Source organism: Labrus bergylta, chromosome 5 (genome assembly GCF_963930695.1).
Source record: "Labrus bergylta chromosome 5, fLabBer1.1, whole genome shotgun sequence".
NCBI classification, from domain to species: Eukaryota; Metazoa; Chordata; class Actinopteri; order Labriformes; family Labridae; genus Labrus; species Labrus bergylta.
The window spans coordinates 29,981,465-29,995,482 of NC_089199.1; the positions used below are offsets into that span (position 1 = coordinate 29,981,465).

A 14,018-nucleotide genomic window follows, 5' to 3' on the forward strand; every position below is an offset into this window, starting at 1 on the left:
AGCTACTTCAATACTTTTTATTTTTGGTCAGACTGAATTGTTTTTATGATTTTGCCCGTGCAAGAAGACAAACAGCTTCTGAAAGCACCATGGCAACAGCAGGCGAACCTGTTTCATTTGTCTCTCCCCCCTCTTAGAGAAACGCTTGCAGGAAACATCTGCAGACATCTGGCTGACAGGGAATAGAGAGAAAGAGAGAGAGAGAGAGAGAAAGAGAGAGAGATAGGGAGAGAGAGAAAAGAGAGAGAGAGACAGAGAGAGAGTGAGAGAGAGAGAAAGTGATAAAGAGAGAGAGAGGGATATATATATAGAGAGAGAGAGATTGAGAGAAAGAGAGAGAGAGGGAGAGAGGAGAGAGGGAGAGAAAGAGGGAGAAAGAGAGAGAGAGAGAGAGAGAGAGAGGGAGAAAGGGAGAGAGACAGAGAGAGAGAAAGGGAGAGTTGAAGATGTGACTTCAACTTTTGTCTGTGGGAGTTTTTTTCAAAGAAAACTTTATTGACAAATGTCAATGATACGTTCCAATTAACATGTACAGTGAGAGCACTCAGGTCTGACCGTACAACGTGAGCACATAATTCATGAGCTGTGGTCGTGCATCCTAAACCATTCATAAGTACAGTGCGTGTTCATAATCAACCGCAACGTTTATGCAGTACATGTCCGGCCTTTTAGGTGAAGGCTGGGTTTGTCCAAAGAGTCAAGTCAGTGTTAATAAAACATATAATGAGGTATAAATAACAGAGATTTTCATTTGTGTTTTTGTGATTGAAAGAATAAATATTTAACAGCAGAGAGATTGAGATGTTTGTTATTTTGTTTTGTGCCTTCTTTGCACTTCTTTGCACCAAAGATTCCAGCTGACTGATTTTAAACACAATTTGCATCAAACAAGGAAATGTACACCGACACGAGGGGTCTGTTTTTGTCGTTAACTTGTAATTGCGAGCGCGGCTCAATTTCCTCCCCCCTCTGTTAACTGCTGCATGGTGTAGCTCCTCTCGCTGCTACGCACTTCAATTTCTGTTTCCACACAATTGACGAGATGCGGCAAATGAGGAGGAGGTGGTCAATTTGATGACACTAACAAGTGAGCATAACAAGCTATTTGCAGTCACCTCTGTTCATCTGAATGAGTGAGCCGCGCTCTGCCTTCTCCTTGACTCCCGACTGACAAACTGAAAGGGGGGGGGGGGGGGGGGGGGGGGGGGTTGGCATTCCCCAGGGACAATTAGAGGTCCAAAGATTGAGTCCGCATTTGTGAACAGTGAAGTGTTTGCTTTACAGGACTACGGACAGCTCCACAGTGTTCCTGCAGGCAAGTGCATGCAGTTCATTAGAGAGATGGCTGGCCTGCAGCAACCGGCATCAAGACCCGACTATTATCTTCAGTGAGACACTCCTGGTTCACACACACACACACATACACACATAGAGGCAGTTCAGTGTGTAGACCCCTCCAGGGCAAAAAGTCGACATCTCACATTGACAGGGATGATTCCGAGACGTTTGAGAGATGTTTCAGGGAGATTGGAATGCACAGGCAACAGCAGCTGTAAACCTTCATTATTATCATCAAACAGTCGGTATATTTGTGGTCGCTTGTAATCATCAGACTGTGCGGACAAAAAACCATAGAAAACACCGGACACATTCATCGTATCGATAGAATTTGAAAATGTTGCAGTACTGACACTTGCAGCCAACCACATCATGACTTAAAGTAAAAGTTGAAGATACATCACATGGAAATATCTGGGATCAGAATATGAAACAGTGAGGAGAAAAGTGCTCACTTGTACGGTCAGAACCAGTCATGGCTGGCCATTAGAGGGTGCTAGAGTGCACAGCACAAAATACAAATGCTCATTTAGCTTAGCAATTACAAACAAAGACCTTTAACTTTAATTAATACACCTATGCAGTACCTGTCGTTATACCTCATCATTTCACTATGTATACGTAACATATATGTTTTAATGCTGCAACTGCTCGATGCTTTTTCAGCTACTGTTGTCTTTTGCAACTTGCATGTCCTTAAAGTCTTTATATGCAATTTTTCACACTTAAATGTAGAAATCAAGTATCTCCTCTGAAAATAACTCTGTGAATCATGACTGTCTACAATGGGTGTAACACCTGAGTCCCACTGTCTGTGATGTTTTCAGAGTTTTCCGAGTCCTATATTCAGTTTGTTTACATCGCCCGGACGGCCAGCTGACTCCTCCCTTCGTGTATAAAAGTTGTTTAATTGAGGGACTAGAGAAAAGAAGAATAACATACTGTACTCACTGCTTAACTGTGTTTCTAGATCACGCTCATTTCAGGTAAATTTACATGCAGTGTGAAGATACCAGCATAATAAAGATCGCTAGCATTAGCATGCTAACACAACAATGCAGCGCGAGTTGTTTTGGTTTCATGCTGATGCTCAAGGGCGACAGCATCCAGCATGCTGGATCAATAAATCACACATAAAGCCTTTAAACTTTTCCCACTTGGCTGCATGCCTGTGTCTTTTTTCTTATATTCCCTGGATAAATGAGTCATCTTGCTTTTAGTTACTGCAGACTTTGAGTCAACTTTTTAGACTTAAACTTTTAGCACTTTGCTTGAAGACACAACAAATCAGACCCTATCAGAGGCGACCTATGAATCTTTTTTTAAGTGGCACTGGTGTATGCTGCCATGTTGACATTTTTGATCAGGAAAGCGTTCACTGCTCTGGACCAAAATGAGCCAAGTCATGTGGAAACCTTTTCAACATCATCCTAAACCACCAAGTCTGTTGGTGGAAAATATTACAGCTCTGTTGGCTTAAGACTAAAGGCTTAAGTTTTTTTTATTATGATTTACATAACGAGACTATCTCTGAATTTATCTGCATAATCCTTTCCAGACCTCCACTCAGTGTGTTCGATATGTTTTCTTTCATTAGCATCTTAACTCACAGTCCACTCTCAGGAAGTCATTGAGAAGTTGGAAGAGGGGGAAGCTGTCCCAGCTGTCGGGCGGCTGAACCTCGAGAGCGGCGTCCATGTCGGCCGAGTAGAGACACAGGAAGGTCTCTGCGTGCTCCACCATCAAGTCTGACCACCAGGCGAAGGCCTTCAGAGGGAGTACAGGAGAGACGGAGGAGGAAAGGGGACAGATAAAGAGAGGAAAAGAAACCAAGAGGTTGAGAGCGAAAGAAAGGAAGGAGAAAATTACACAATGAGTACTTGTACTTTAAAGTGCTCTGACCTTTTAGAATTTACATTTTGATCTTTTATCTTCATGTGTTATAAATCTTAATATCCAAATGTCTTTAAATGCTTTAAATGATGCTATAAATGTTTTCTTAACTCTTAGCACTGGTCTTAGCACTCTGAATAGTTTCATGTATGAAAGGTGCTCTATAAATAAATGGCATTGCCTCACTTTACTGGTTTGTTTTATCATAAAAGATAAAGATGAAATGTAACTCCTGAGATCTATAGCAAAAGCTCTTGGCTGGTTTTCTCACTTTTCAACATATGAAATCAACTTGTTGCCTCAACAACTTCGCTGCTTGACCTCCAGGGAAGGATTCTTCACAACTCGAAGCAGAAAAACACGGGCGCTTGGGCACGGAAAAAAAAAAAAATCACACACTTTCCTGTTGGCCCATGGAGGAAAACAGCAGCAGCTCCTTGACAGGCATGGCAGGGAGCTACTTAAACACTCACCCATTGCTCCTTAAGCGAATCAATCAGAAGAAAGGAGCTAGCGAGCTGCAGTGGTGCTCAAGTCTCCCCCATAAAACAGACGCTGTGGAGTGACTGTTAGGGACCGAGCTGGTCTCATGCACATCGAAAAACACTCGCTTTCCTCCATGCACCCCCACTCTTACCCGGCTTCTTAAGAGGAACCCCTGAGGATCCATGGTGTTTGCTCATTCACATCAAGCTGTCAACACTGTAATGTGAATGTACCCATGGGCTTATGAGGCGGGAGCCGCATGCACTTGCCATTGGGAGCTCTTAGAACTGGATAGTTGGAGTGGGAGATAGTTGGCAGAGAAGGTAAACACCCGGAGACTGTCACGCATGTAATCATCGTTTTTGACTTTGGAGACTTCTGCATGAAGACAACCAAAAAGAAACAAGACAAATACGAGAAGCAAAACTTGCAAACTAAAAAAAAATCAAGTGTTTCTTGAACATTTTAAAATAATTTATAAAAGGAAATAACTATCTTTTCCACAGCCTTACTACACTCAGTTGTGCTGTACCCACATTAATCGCTGTATAAAGAGGACGGGGAATAGATTTGGAAACTGGGTAGAGAGAGAGTAGAGAATCGCATTCGGGAAAGGAGCCACAGGTTGGACTTAAAACCTAGGCTTTCCTCCTCTGCACATGGGGTGCACTAACTAACCACTAGGCAACCAGCAAGACTGTTTACTGATTTGCTGTGAACACAATATCTTTTATCAGCACATATAAATGCATGGTGGTTTAAAAACAGGCAGAAATTTAACATGATTTATCATGTCTACTTTTTTAAACCCCATGGCAACGCAGGTTTCAAAACACTCTGATGCTACAAACACCTTCTCATCCAAGATACATCCTTTACTATTTGTCGGGTTAAGCCACAGAAGCTTCATGGTCACTTTTAGAAAAGACATCATGGTGCAGGTTAGAAAAACAACTCAACCCTGACCTGTTGGTTCACACAGGATGCAAACCTCTGTCTCCTGGCTGGCTCACCAGAATAGTTTAACCCATTCGCCACCTTTAAACTCCTCCTGGCTGGCTCGCCATAAAAGTTTGACCCATCCACCACCCATGATCTCCAACTACCGCTTAGAAGCCTTTCTACAACTAAATTCCCATCTAGATTCTAGATGGGTCTTTTGCAGACACTGAACATTTCAATGTGCATCTGTTTTTTTGGTATTCTTGATTCGGAAAGAGCAAAGAGTAAATTTACCGGAATAAGCACAATAGCTAACTGTCATCAGCAGTCTTAAGGCAACTTTTTTTTTAAATTACAATTAAAAGATTGCAGATTAGAAGCCAAGATGTATGACGAAGCATTGGTTTTTGAAGCCTTAGGAAAGAGCAAAAGCTAATGCTTCTCCTCCAGTTACCATCTTTGTCACGGCAGCTAACTCATACTTTTTGCTTTGAGATGCCTAAAATACAAACTCCCTGAATTTGATTTCCTTGTGGTAACATTTTTAAAATCAGAAAGCAGACAGAAGAGTCCGAGAGGATTTTCAACATGTGACAGAAACTCTTGAGTTTTATCAAACAATCTTTTGCAAGTTTTGCTGCTCCTTTTGCAGTGGATGACTTTGAAGAATTTAATGTTTTAATCCACATAAAAGTCTTCGAGTAGAAATCGATGATTGCATGCGTGTCACAAAAAGTTGCTGGTAAATATGATTAGCTTTAACCAGCATTAGAGCAACAAGGATATAAAAAAGAAAGATCATTACATTGATTTTGAGAATCTTGAATGTGTTTTCAGCTTACATATAAAAAAATAAATATATATCCATTTTTGTTTCCAGGGTTAGGGTCTGACGTTGATCATGCACCAATGTGCTCACACTATTGGAACAGCAGTGAGATGCATTTCAGTAAAATGCATGGGGACTGATGTTACCTGTGATCAAACAGAGCATGCCTTGCATTTCCTCCATTGTGTATTTTCTGAGGAATCCAATGGAGAGGATTGTTATTTTAAGGGAAGGAAAGGCGGCACAGCACCTTCCTAAGTTTTCTTACAGGACTGTATAGAACCAATGACACATGGCTGGACACAGGAAAACACCAAAGTGTTTCCAAGGATGATTTTGGACTTCTAAAAAACAAAGTACAGGGTTGTGAAGTTAAACACATCAGAATTCAAACCTCCAACTCTGCACTTTGTTTTGTCAGTGAGATAATGGCGAGTAATATAACACTGCCTAAGTGTCGTCTCTTCAAGCAAAACGCTTGCTAGCTTAGAAGCTAACAAGCGTTGCCACACAAGCACTTGATTAGCAGTGACCACAAGCTGAAAGGGGTTCTGGGTCATTGTTGATATGGGGGACATTAATGATCCTCTGCAACACCAGCAGGGTCATTAAGTGCATGCACAGGACTGTAAATAGGGTAGGGTAGGAGATGGGGCATATGGCATTAAGACAATCACATACCTCTTTTCCCTGCTCAAACATTTCCCCGCCAACCAAATCAATCATTGAAATACAAAGCAGAGAGAAAATAAGTCAATTTTAGTTTAAAGGAAGTGGCCCAAACATTTGATTTACAATAATATTCCATTTTCACTCAGTGGCCATTATCCTCAGACTTCAAGCTCAGTCGGAAACTCAAATGTTATTTAATGTTGTACTGCTGTGCTTCAAATTGTATAAATTGGGATCTGACAAATGTGTTGTAATTTTCACCGCTTCATGATTGGTCAGTGACTGGAAAGATAATAATTTGGTGCTTTCACACAAAACTCCTGAAAACCTGAGTCTGGCCTGACAGTCTCCAATCATTTTCTACATCAAGTAGGAGTAAGCTGATGTGAGAATGTACAATATTCAGGAAATTCACCTTGAGCAAGTGTCACATCCTGTGACAGGAGCACAACCATAGACTGTATGCATGCGAACAGTATTGTCTTGTCAAGACTTTTGCTGATCTTGTGAATTTGTCAAACTACATGTAGCAGTGATTTAAAGGCAAATACATTCTCAATATAGATTACATAGCGATCATCACTACCATCAGTGTGTGAAAGGGTATGAAGTGTAAAAGCGCTTTGAGTAGTTGGACGACTAGAAAAGCACTATATAAGCTCAAGTCCATTTACCATTTACCCTCTTCCTCGTCATCCTTTTTATGCTATGTCTCACGTCCTTAGATGCCCCCCCCCCCCCCCCCCCCCCCCCCTTGTCCGACGAGGATAGTCTCCCACTGTGAGGTGCATGTGTGAACAATAAACTCAAGTGGATTTCAGCGGGAGTCTGTCTGAAATTTTCTAGAAATTTTCAGGAGTGCATATGTGAAAAAGCTATTGTGAAAACCAAGAGGGATATGTGGTCATATTGCAAGGTGAACAGCATATTTTATAACCCATTACTGGCTAACACTACTATTTGATACAGTTACACACAGTACAATTGGAAGTCTGAGATCCAAGGAAAATGGCTGCCAAGTGAAAATGTTGCATGTAAATAGCACAGCACTCAAGTAAAAAGAGGTAGAGAGATTTGATTGGCCTAAATCTTCAAATCAAAACAAACCTTCCAGTTTCGCTTTTTCTTTTCTTCATGTGTGCATTTCATCTCCCCATGCTGTTTTAATATTGCATGTTCTCATGACTCAGTAGGATTTTTGATAACCCCATTGCTCCTATACCTACACATAAGATTGTGTACTTTGCATCAGACATGGCCCGCTGTGCAGATAAGATGCAGTATGATGATTCAAGGTAGCATGCAGTCACGAGTAAGTGACTTTGTATTCACCATTTCAAATATGAACAAACACAGAACACAGAGACCCCCAATAAAGAGGAATATAAAATACCTTGCACAATTTATCGTCTGTAACTAGAGATCTGCAGCTCCCCTGTTGGTATTCTGATGGTTTTAAAAACTATACAAAGACCAAGGTAAACATAATCAATGGACAGTCTAGGAGGGAGATCCCTGCTGCCAATCAATATCCTGGACTATACACCAAACTCTGTGTCTGATAAAAACTGATCTAGCAAGTAGGGAAACATCATCTGAAAACACTCCCTATGGCTGAAAGCATACTCCACTCTTAATAGAGTTGGGCATATCTACACTGGTTTCCAGCTAGGTAGAAATGTAGCAAAAATGCAGCTTGAGGCTGTAATAACAGCTCACACACCGGTGAAGAGAACTTCTTGTAGACTTGTCAGTTCACCTCCTACATCGCTTTCACACAGTTAACAAATGTCATGCATGGTTTTTGCTTAAATCCATAGATTTGAAGAAGTTTTAGGCTGGTGATGTACTTGCTTTTCAGTATGCGTTGGCATGATGGCTGTCTTTATAAATGAATGCTAGGTGGTCGCAATAGGAAGTTTGAAAATGAACAGTAGGGGCAGTGTAGAAGCAGAGGGGATGTTAACACAGCAGCAAGGACAACAATGGCAGAAAGACGCGCTGACAGACCAAGTGAGCGATTATCCACATCTTTAGGATGTGTCATTACCGATACACAGCGACAAATATGTGTATCAAAGTAGCCATTGAAACCTTCAAAACTGTCCATCTTTCCAATGGGCTTGGGCCATACATACCACTGACGTTGGTGTCATTTTTTTAAACTTTGATGCAAGAATTAACAACAGTAACCTCCCTGTCATGTTGCTGTTCACATTCTGTACTTCTGGTCGTTGGTAAATACTGGTGTGCCCAGTAGAGTTATCCTCAGTAACACAGTCGTTTATAGCCAAGTATGTGAACACTGTGTACTCAACTGCAAGGTTAAAAAGCAAGTATATCTCCAGCCTTTGAAAAACTGTTTGCTTTAGGTTTTGAGGAACCATGAAGCCTCAGTGCTATCAAACTAATTCAATTGAACTTCATTTGCAGCCAAAATTTACCTAATTTGTTTAAGGAAATAGATCATGGTTTCCGTACCCATTACTTGGGTAGCTAATGAAAGTCACATAACTAACACTATCAGACATTACTAACGTCCCTATTGAAACTCAAAAAGAAGACATAACTGACTCTTGATTTTACACAGGAATGTAGCCCCGATTTTTCGTATATAAGAGTTGTGTGTTTGTTTGACACGTGTCACCCTTGACTGCCATATCCAAGAAGACTTTTGCACTTTTAACCCTACGTCTCCAGACTTCAACGGCACAAGAAAACAATAAGGTAAAGGTCTGACAATGTCTAGCAATGACGTTAGAGTTGTACCCAGAGAGTCATTGGGATGTTGTATCGGTAGTTGAAATCGGCCTGTGGATGTGTCAGCACAGTTGAACGAGAGGATGCCAGCACACTCACCTCAGCGTGATGTTCCTCATTCTGCTGAAGCACCTCAATCACCAGCTCAGCCAGGCGAATGGTGTCCTCCAGTTTTTTTGCAGGGGTTACTAACCGTCCTACATTCTCTGCAGCACAAAAGTCAACAATCAGTTAGGGTAGCCCCTGAGCCTGACCAGTATCCAAAAAAAAACAATGTTCATGCAACCAAAAGTCTATTACAACATCCCTGCCCTGACAAAGAAATGTGTGTATTCTTTGATACTGTATTTAGATTGTATACATGAAAAAAAAAACATGCATGTAACTCTTCTTACTCCAAAACACTGGGTTAAGTCACTCACAAAGTGTAGGTAAAGCTGTTGCCTCAAAAGAGATCCTTAGTCCAGTCTATAGCCTCAGCCTAAACCACTGGGACAGTGTCATGGTCATTTTAAAAATACAAGCAAGAAATATCCACTAGTTGTTATAATTAGGGCAGGGAATCAAATATTAAAACTGTCGGACAAAAGACTGGATAATATTTAAAGTATCTTTTGAAAAATTGTCAATAAAGGTCAGATTTTAAACCCAATCATGTCTAACTTTAACATCTAGCATTTGTTGTACCCAGCGCTAATTATACCATAAACTCAAGGTTAACTATGTGTTGTTCAAGAAGTTTTAGAATCAACACTTTCCCCATGAGTGCACTGTTTGGTGGCTGGAAGTAGTTATGTCTGCGTATGAAGTGAATGGTTCAGACATAACCGTCTTATAGAGAACACATAGACATGATGAGGGATGTAAAACAGCGTGTACATTGAACATCCATCATGCAGTAATGTGGTGGTTATGTTGTGCTAATATATCCACATTATCTAGTGTGCAGTTCGATTGCTTGGGGTGCAGCTTTCTCTACCTGTATAGTAGGCTGAGGTGAATGCAATTTGAAGATATTTCCACACCAATAATTCAAATCCTTCGCCATAAATTGTGTTTACTTCCTGGTTAGTTGAAGAAAGAAGCCTGGCAACATTTGCTTCCCCTGCGTTAATGTAGAATAGTTTTGTTATTGCTTGGGGCGGCTGTGGCTCATTGGGAGAGTAGGTCGGTTCTCAACCGAAAGGTCAGGGGTTCGTACCCAGCTCCTGCAGCTAAACTTTTTTGAGGAGTTCAAAGATTCAAGTCATGAAAAGGTACTGAAATAAAGGGCCAGCACGTGTTTCGAAAAGAACAAAAAATGTGTGTGTGTGTTGGTTTGATTTATGCTTCCTCACTCTGAGAACAGCACCATCGTTCTTGTGGATAAGAATCCAAATAGGCTGAGCTGTCTGTGTCAGAGTCATGTCTGTTTTCAGTAAAAATACTGTCAGAGCTCTCTGGCTCAGTGATGTTGTGGACGACACAGCAGAGTGATGAGTGCTCGCCTGCTGGAGGTTCAGTCATGCTAACAGGGCCAAAAGCCTCTACAGAAAGGGACTTCTGTCCTGGTTCAAAGGGGGATTGTTTGGATATAAAAGTGTCTTTTCAGTAAAAGCTATTTAGCTGAAGTTTGGAAGAAAAGTGTTGGAGTTGAAAGAAAAGTTTTCTAACATTTCTAAATTGATTTAACTTTTAAAATGTCCATGTTAGACTTAAGAGTTGTCAGATCTAACTTCACAACCTGACATGGGGCAGCCTGAGTAAGTCCAATTAAATGCTTCACAGAGCTCGTTGACTTCATGATAAAGTGTGATATTTTTGACAAGCTGGAAGTGTGGCGTTCTTCTCCGACCACGTATTGTCTCATCTGTTGCCAAGTCCAGTCCTCACTTTGGACAAAAGTTGGTAGATGTTGTTCTGAAGTCTTAGTTCTTGTGATTAGAATCTTTTTTTTGTGAATGGCACCTCTCCCTGAACTCTACAAAACTCTTATTTCCTATAATATTCTTCATCTATTATATACTTAACATTAAGTAACTATGCTATATGATCATTGTTTCACTATATTATACTTCACAACATTATACTATACTAAGCTATGCTACATACCATACAAATAAACTATACAATACAAAGCTATGCTATACAGTACTATATCAAACTTTACTATGCTATGCTATATACAATACTAAGCCATACATAATTATACTTCACAATACTTCAGTATACCATGCTATATAGAACTATGCTATGCCATGCCGTGCTGCACTATATTAAACTATATCATGCTCTGCTATGCTATACTATGCCATGCCATGCTACACAATACCATGCTATATACTATACTATAATATACTATACCATGTCATGCTATGCAATGCTATGCTATGCTATGCTATATTATATTAAATTAAACTATGCTATGCTATGCTATGCTATGCTGTACTGTACTGTACTGTACTGTTCTATACTTTTCTATACTACACTATACAATGCTATGCTACACACCACAAGGGTGGCTGTGGCTCAGTGGTCGAGTCGGTCGTCTCTCAACCGAAAGGTTCAGGGTTTGATCTCCAGCTCCTGCTGCAACATGTCCGATGTGTCCTTGGGCAACACACTTAACCCTGAATTGCTCCCACTGCTTCGTGTGAATGTGTATGAATGGGATTAGTTACTTTTGATGGTCACACTAGAAACCTCTGCAATCAGTGTGTGAATGTGCAGGAGTGTCCTGCGGTGTAAAAGCGCTAGCCAGAAGACTAGAAAAGTGCTATTTACCATTTACTTTACACTAAACCATTCTATACTTAACTATGATATGACTTTATTATTTTCTACTTGATGTAAACGGGCAAACAGAATGCTTTATTAAAAATAGATTTTGACCACCTGGATATCATTAAAACATTTTACGTTTGTGGCTTTTTAACATACATGAACTATTACCTCGCCCTTTCCTCATGCAGAACATAAGGTACTGAATCAAAATACTTGTAAGCCACCTGCATGCAAACAGTGCTTTTCTTCCATGCCCTGATGCTCTTTGATGCTTTTTGATGCTCGTACTCTTTTTTGCTTTCTCAGGGAACTTGTCAACAGAAGTGATTTTCACTGACAATGTGGGAATCAGCTCCACAACTGCTCTCTCCATTTGTCAATTACAAACTCATTCCTGCTGTCCTGTCGTATTCTGTCAGCGTAACAACATCCCCCTGCTGTGAATGCTCGTAGAGCATGGATATATTTATATTACCATGAGTGATCAACATCATTAAAGTCATCCAAAAGTCTCTCTAATTTCCACCAAACATTTTCAATTGGTGTCAATTCTTTCTTCTTGTTCTCCATTTGAAGCATTCAAAAGCAGTGAAAAACACCACAATGTGGGGAGAGGGGATTTCACAACGTTCCTGAAGCATGTGCTTTAAGGTTTTGACGAGTGATGCACAGGTAACAGGAAGGTTGTGACAGGGTCTATGGTGGTATGATTTAAAAGTAGACTTGGTGTATTCTGGTCAGGAATGATCTAACAGGAAAGGTTCAGACATACAGTACAACGTCACCTGGATCCTTCTGTTTTTTCTGAGATTTCTCCTCTAAGTTATAGTCACATTTAAAAAATTTTAAAAAAAAACAGAAAGGTGCGAGGATGGAAAGAAGGTAGACAAGAGGTGGGAAAGTGTCAGGTAAAGGGTGAGAAAGAAGAGATTGTTAAATACAGAAAGTATAGGTATAGCAGAGGTGACGAAAGACAGGAATCAGAAATAAAGACAAAAGGTTAGATTGACTTTAAAACACATTGAACAAATATCTGCAGCATATGAAGGAGACGGTTTAGGAAGGATCTCCACTTTGACCTGAAATCCAACAGGAAACAAACCTAAAATATTTTGAGAAGCTTCTAAAATGTGAAAACGACCAGCAGGAGGCGTCAATCAAAGACAGAGACATTTTCCTGGGACAGCACCTCTTATCCTACAGATCCAAAAATGTTACAGCTCAATAAGATTCCGTTCAAATCACTGCAGGCTGGTTCCTGTTTAAATGTTTAAATGTGCCGTGATCTTAAACACTCAACAGGATTTACACACAAGCAAAGTAAAAATGCATTCAAGTCGCAAACAGACAAAAGGACAGGTGGTTTTGGGCAGGACAGAAAATAAGAAGCTGTATCAAGTACTGAGCGTCTGGAAGAGACTGAGACAACGGATACAAACAGAGACAAACAAAATCGTAACCAAAAAAAAAGTGAGAGTTGGCTTGTTTTGGTTGACACTGGTTGGAAGAGAACAATAAGAAAGAAAGAAAAAGGGATGCAAAAGGTGAAGGAGGATGTTGCTGGGGGAAGAGGAAGGTACTCACGAATGGTTAAATCCATCACTTGAGATGCCAAGCAGAAGACCGGGTGCTCATACATCTCTCTCTTTTTCCCTACAGAGAAAGAGGGGGGATACCGAGGCATGCGAGAGGCGCAGGGTCAGAGAGGACGAGCACAAAGGTCGCTACAGGTTTGTCCAGAGGAGGTTTTCAGGGGCCCATGTCTCTATATGTCTCTATTTAAAATTCTCACAAACTTCATGCTATTGATGTTTAAAGTGTTGAATCTAAAAATCTTAATATGCTTTGCTTACTTCTACCATACTAAGCAATGCAAATAAGATAATGTTCAACAACTTCCTAACTTACTATCATCAAGCAGTAAGCAGAAGTTATTGAGGGCCAACTCTTAATAATGACCTATTAGCTATAGACCATGCTCATGTAGAATAAGGTATGAGTAAGCGCTTAATAATGACTAATAAGATCTCCTCACAAGAGCTTTAAAGGCTTACAAATGCATCACAAAACACCTTAAAGGTCACATATTCTCCTCCTCTTCTTCAGTTTAAATAAGTCTCAAAGCTCTCCAAAACATGTGTGTGAAGTTTCTTGTTTTAAATCCACTCTGATCCTGTATTTGATAATGCCTATAAACCCCTCTATTTCAGCCCTGCTCAGAACAGGCTGTTTCTGTGTCTGTAACTTTAAATATGTAAATGAGCTCTGTCTGACCACGCCCCCTCTCTAGAAGGGCTTGGGTGTACTCAGGCTTTCTCGCTCCATGTCCTATTGT

The 14,018-nt window shown here is 40.5% G+C and overlaps 1 protein-coding gene across 3 annotated transcripts in view; it reads right to left on the minus strand.

Moving 5' to 3' along the window:
* The window catches only part of cadpsa (Ca2+-dependent activator protein for secretion a), a 160,498-nt gene that overhangs the window by 50,208 nt on the left and 96,272 nt on the right, over positions 1 to 14,018 (minus strand). For 2 of the 3 annotated variants that reach the window (XM_065955385.1, XM_065955386.1), the window contains exons 17-19: positions 13,268 to 13,336; positions 9,020 to 9,126; positions 2,949 to 3,105 (exon numbers count right to left, since the gene is read on the minus strand). In XM_065955385.1, the coding sequence (XP_065811457.1) occupies positions 2,949 to 3,105; positions 9,020 to 9,126; positions 13,268 to 13,336 (333 nt within the window). The remainder of the gene's footprint in view (positions 1 to 2,948; positions 3,106 to 9,019; positions 9,127 to 13,267; positions 13,337 to 14,018) is intronic. The other variant, XM_065955387.1, reaches the window with a different exon arrangement.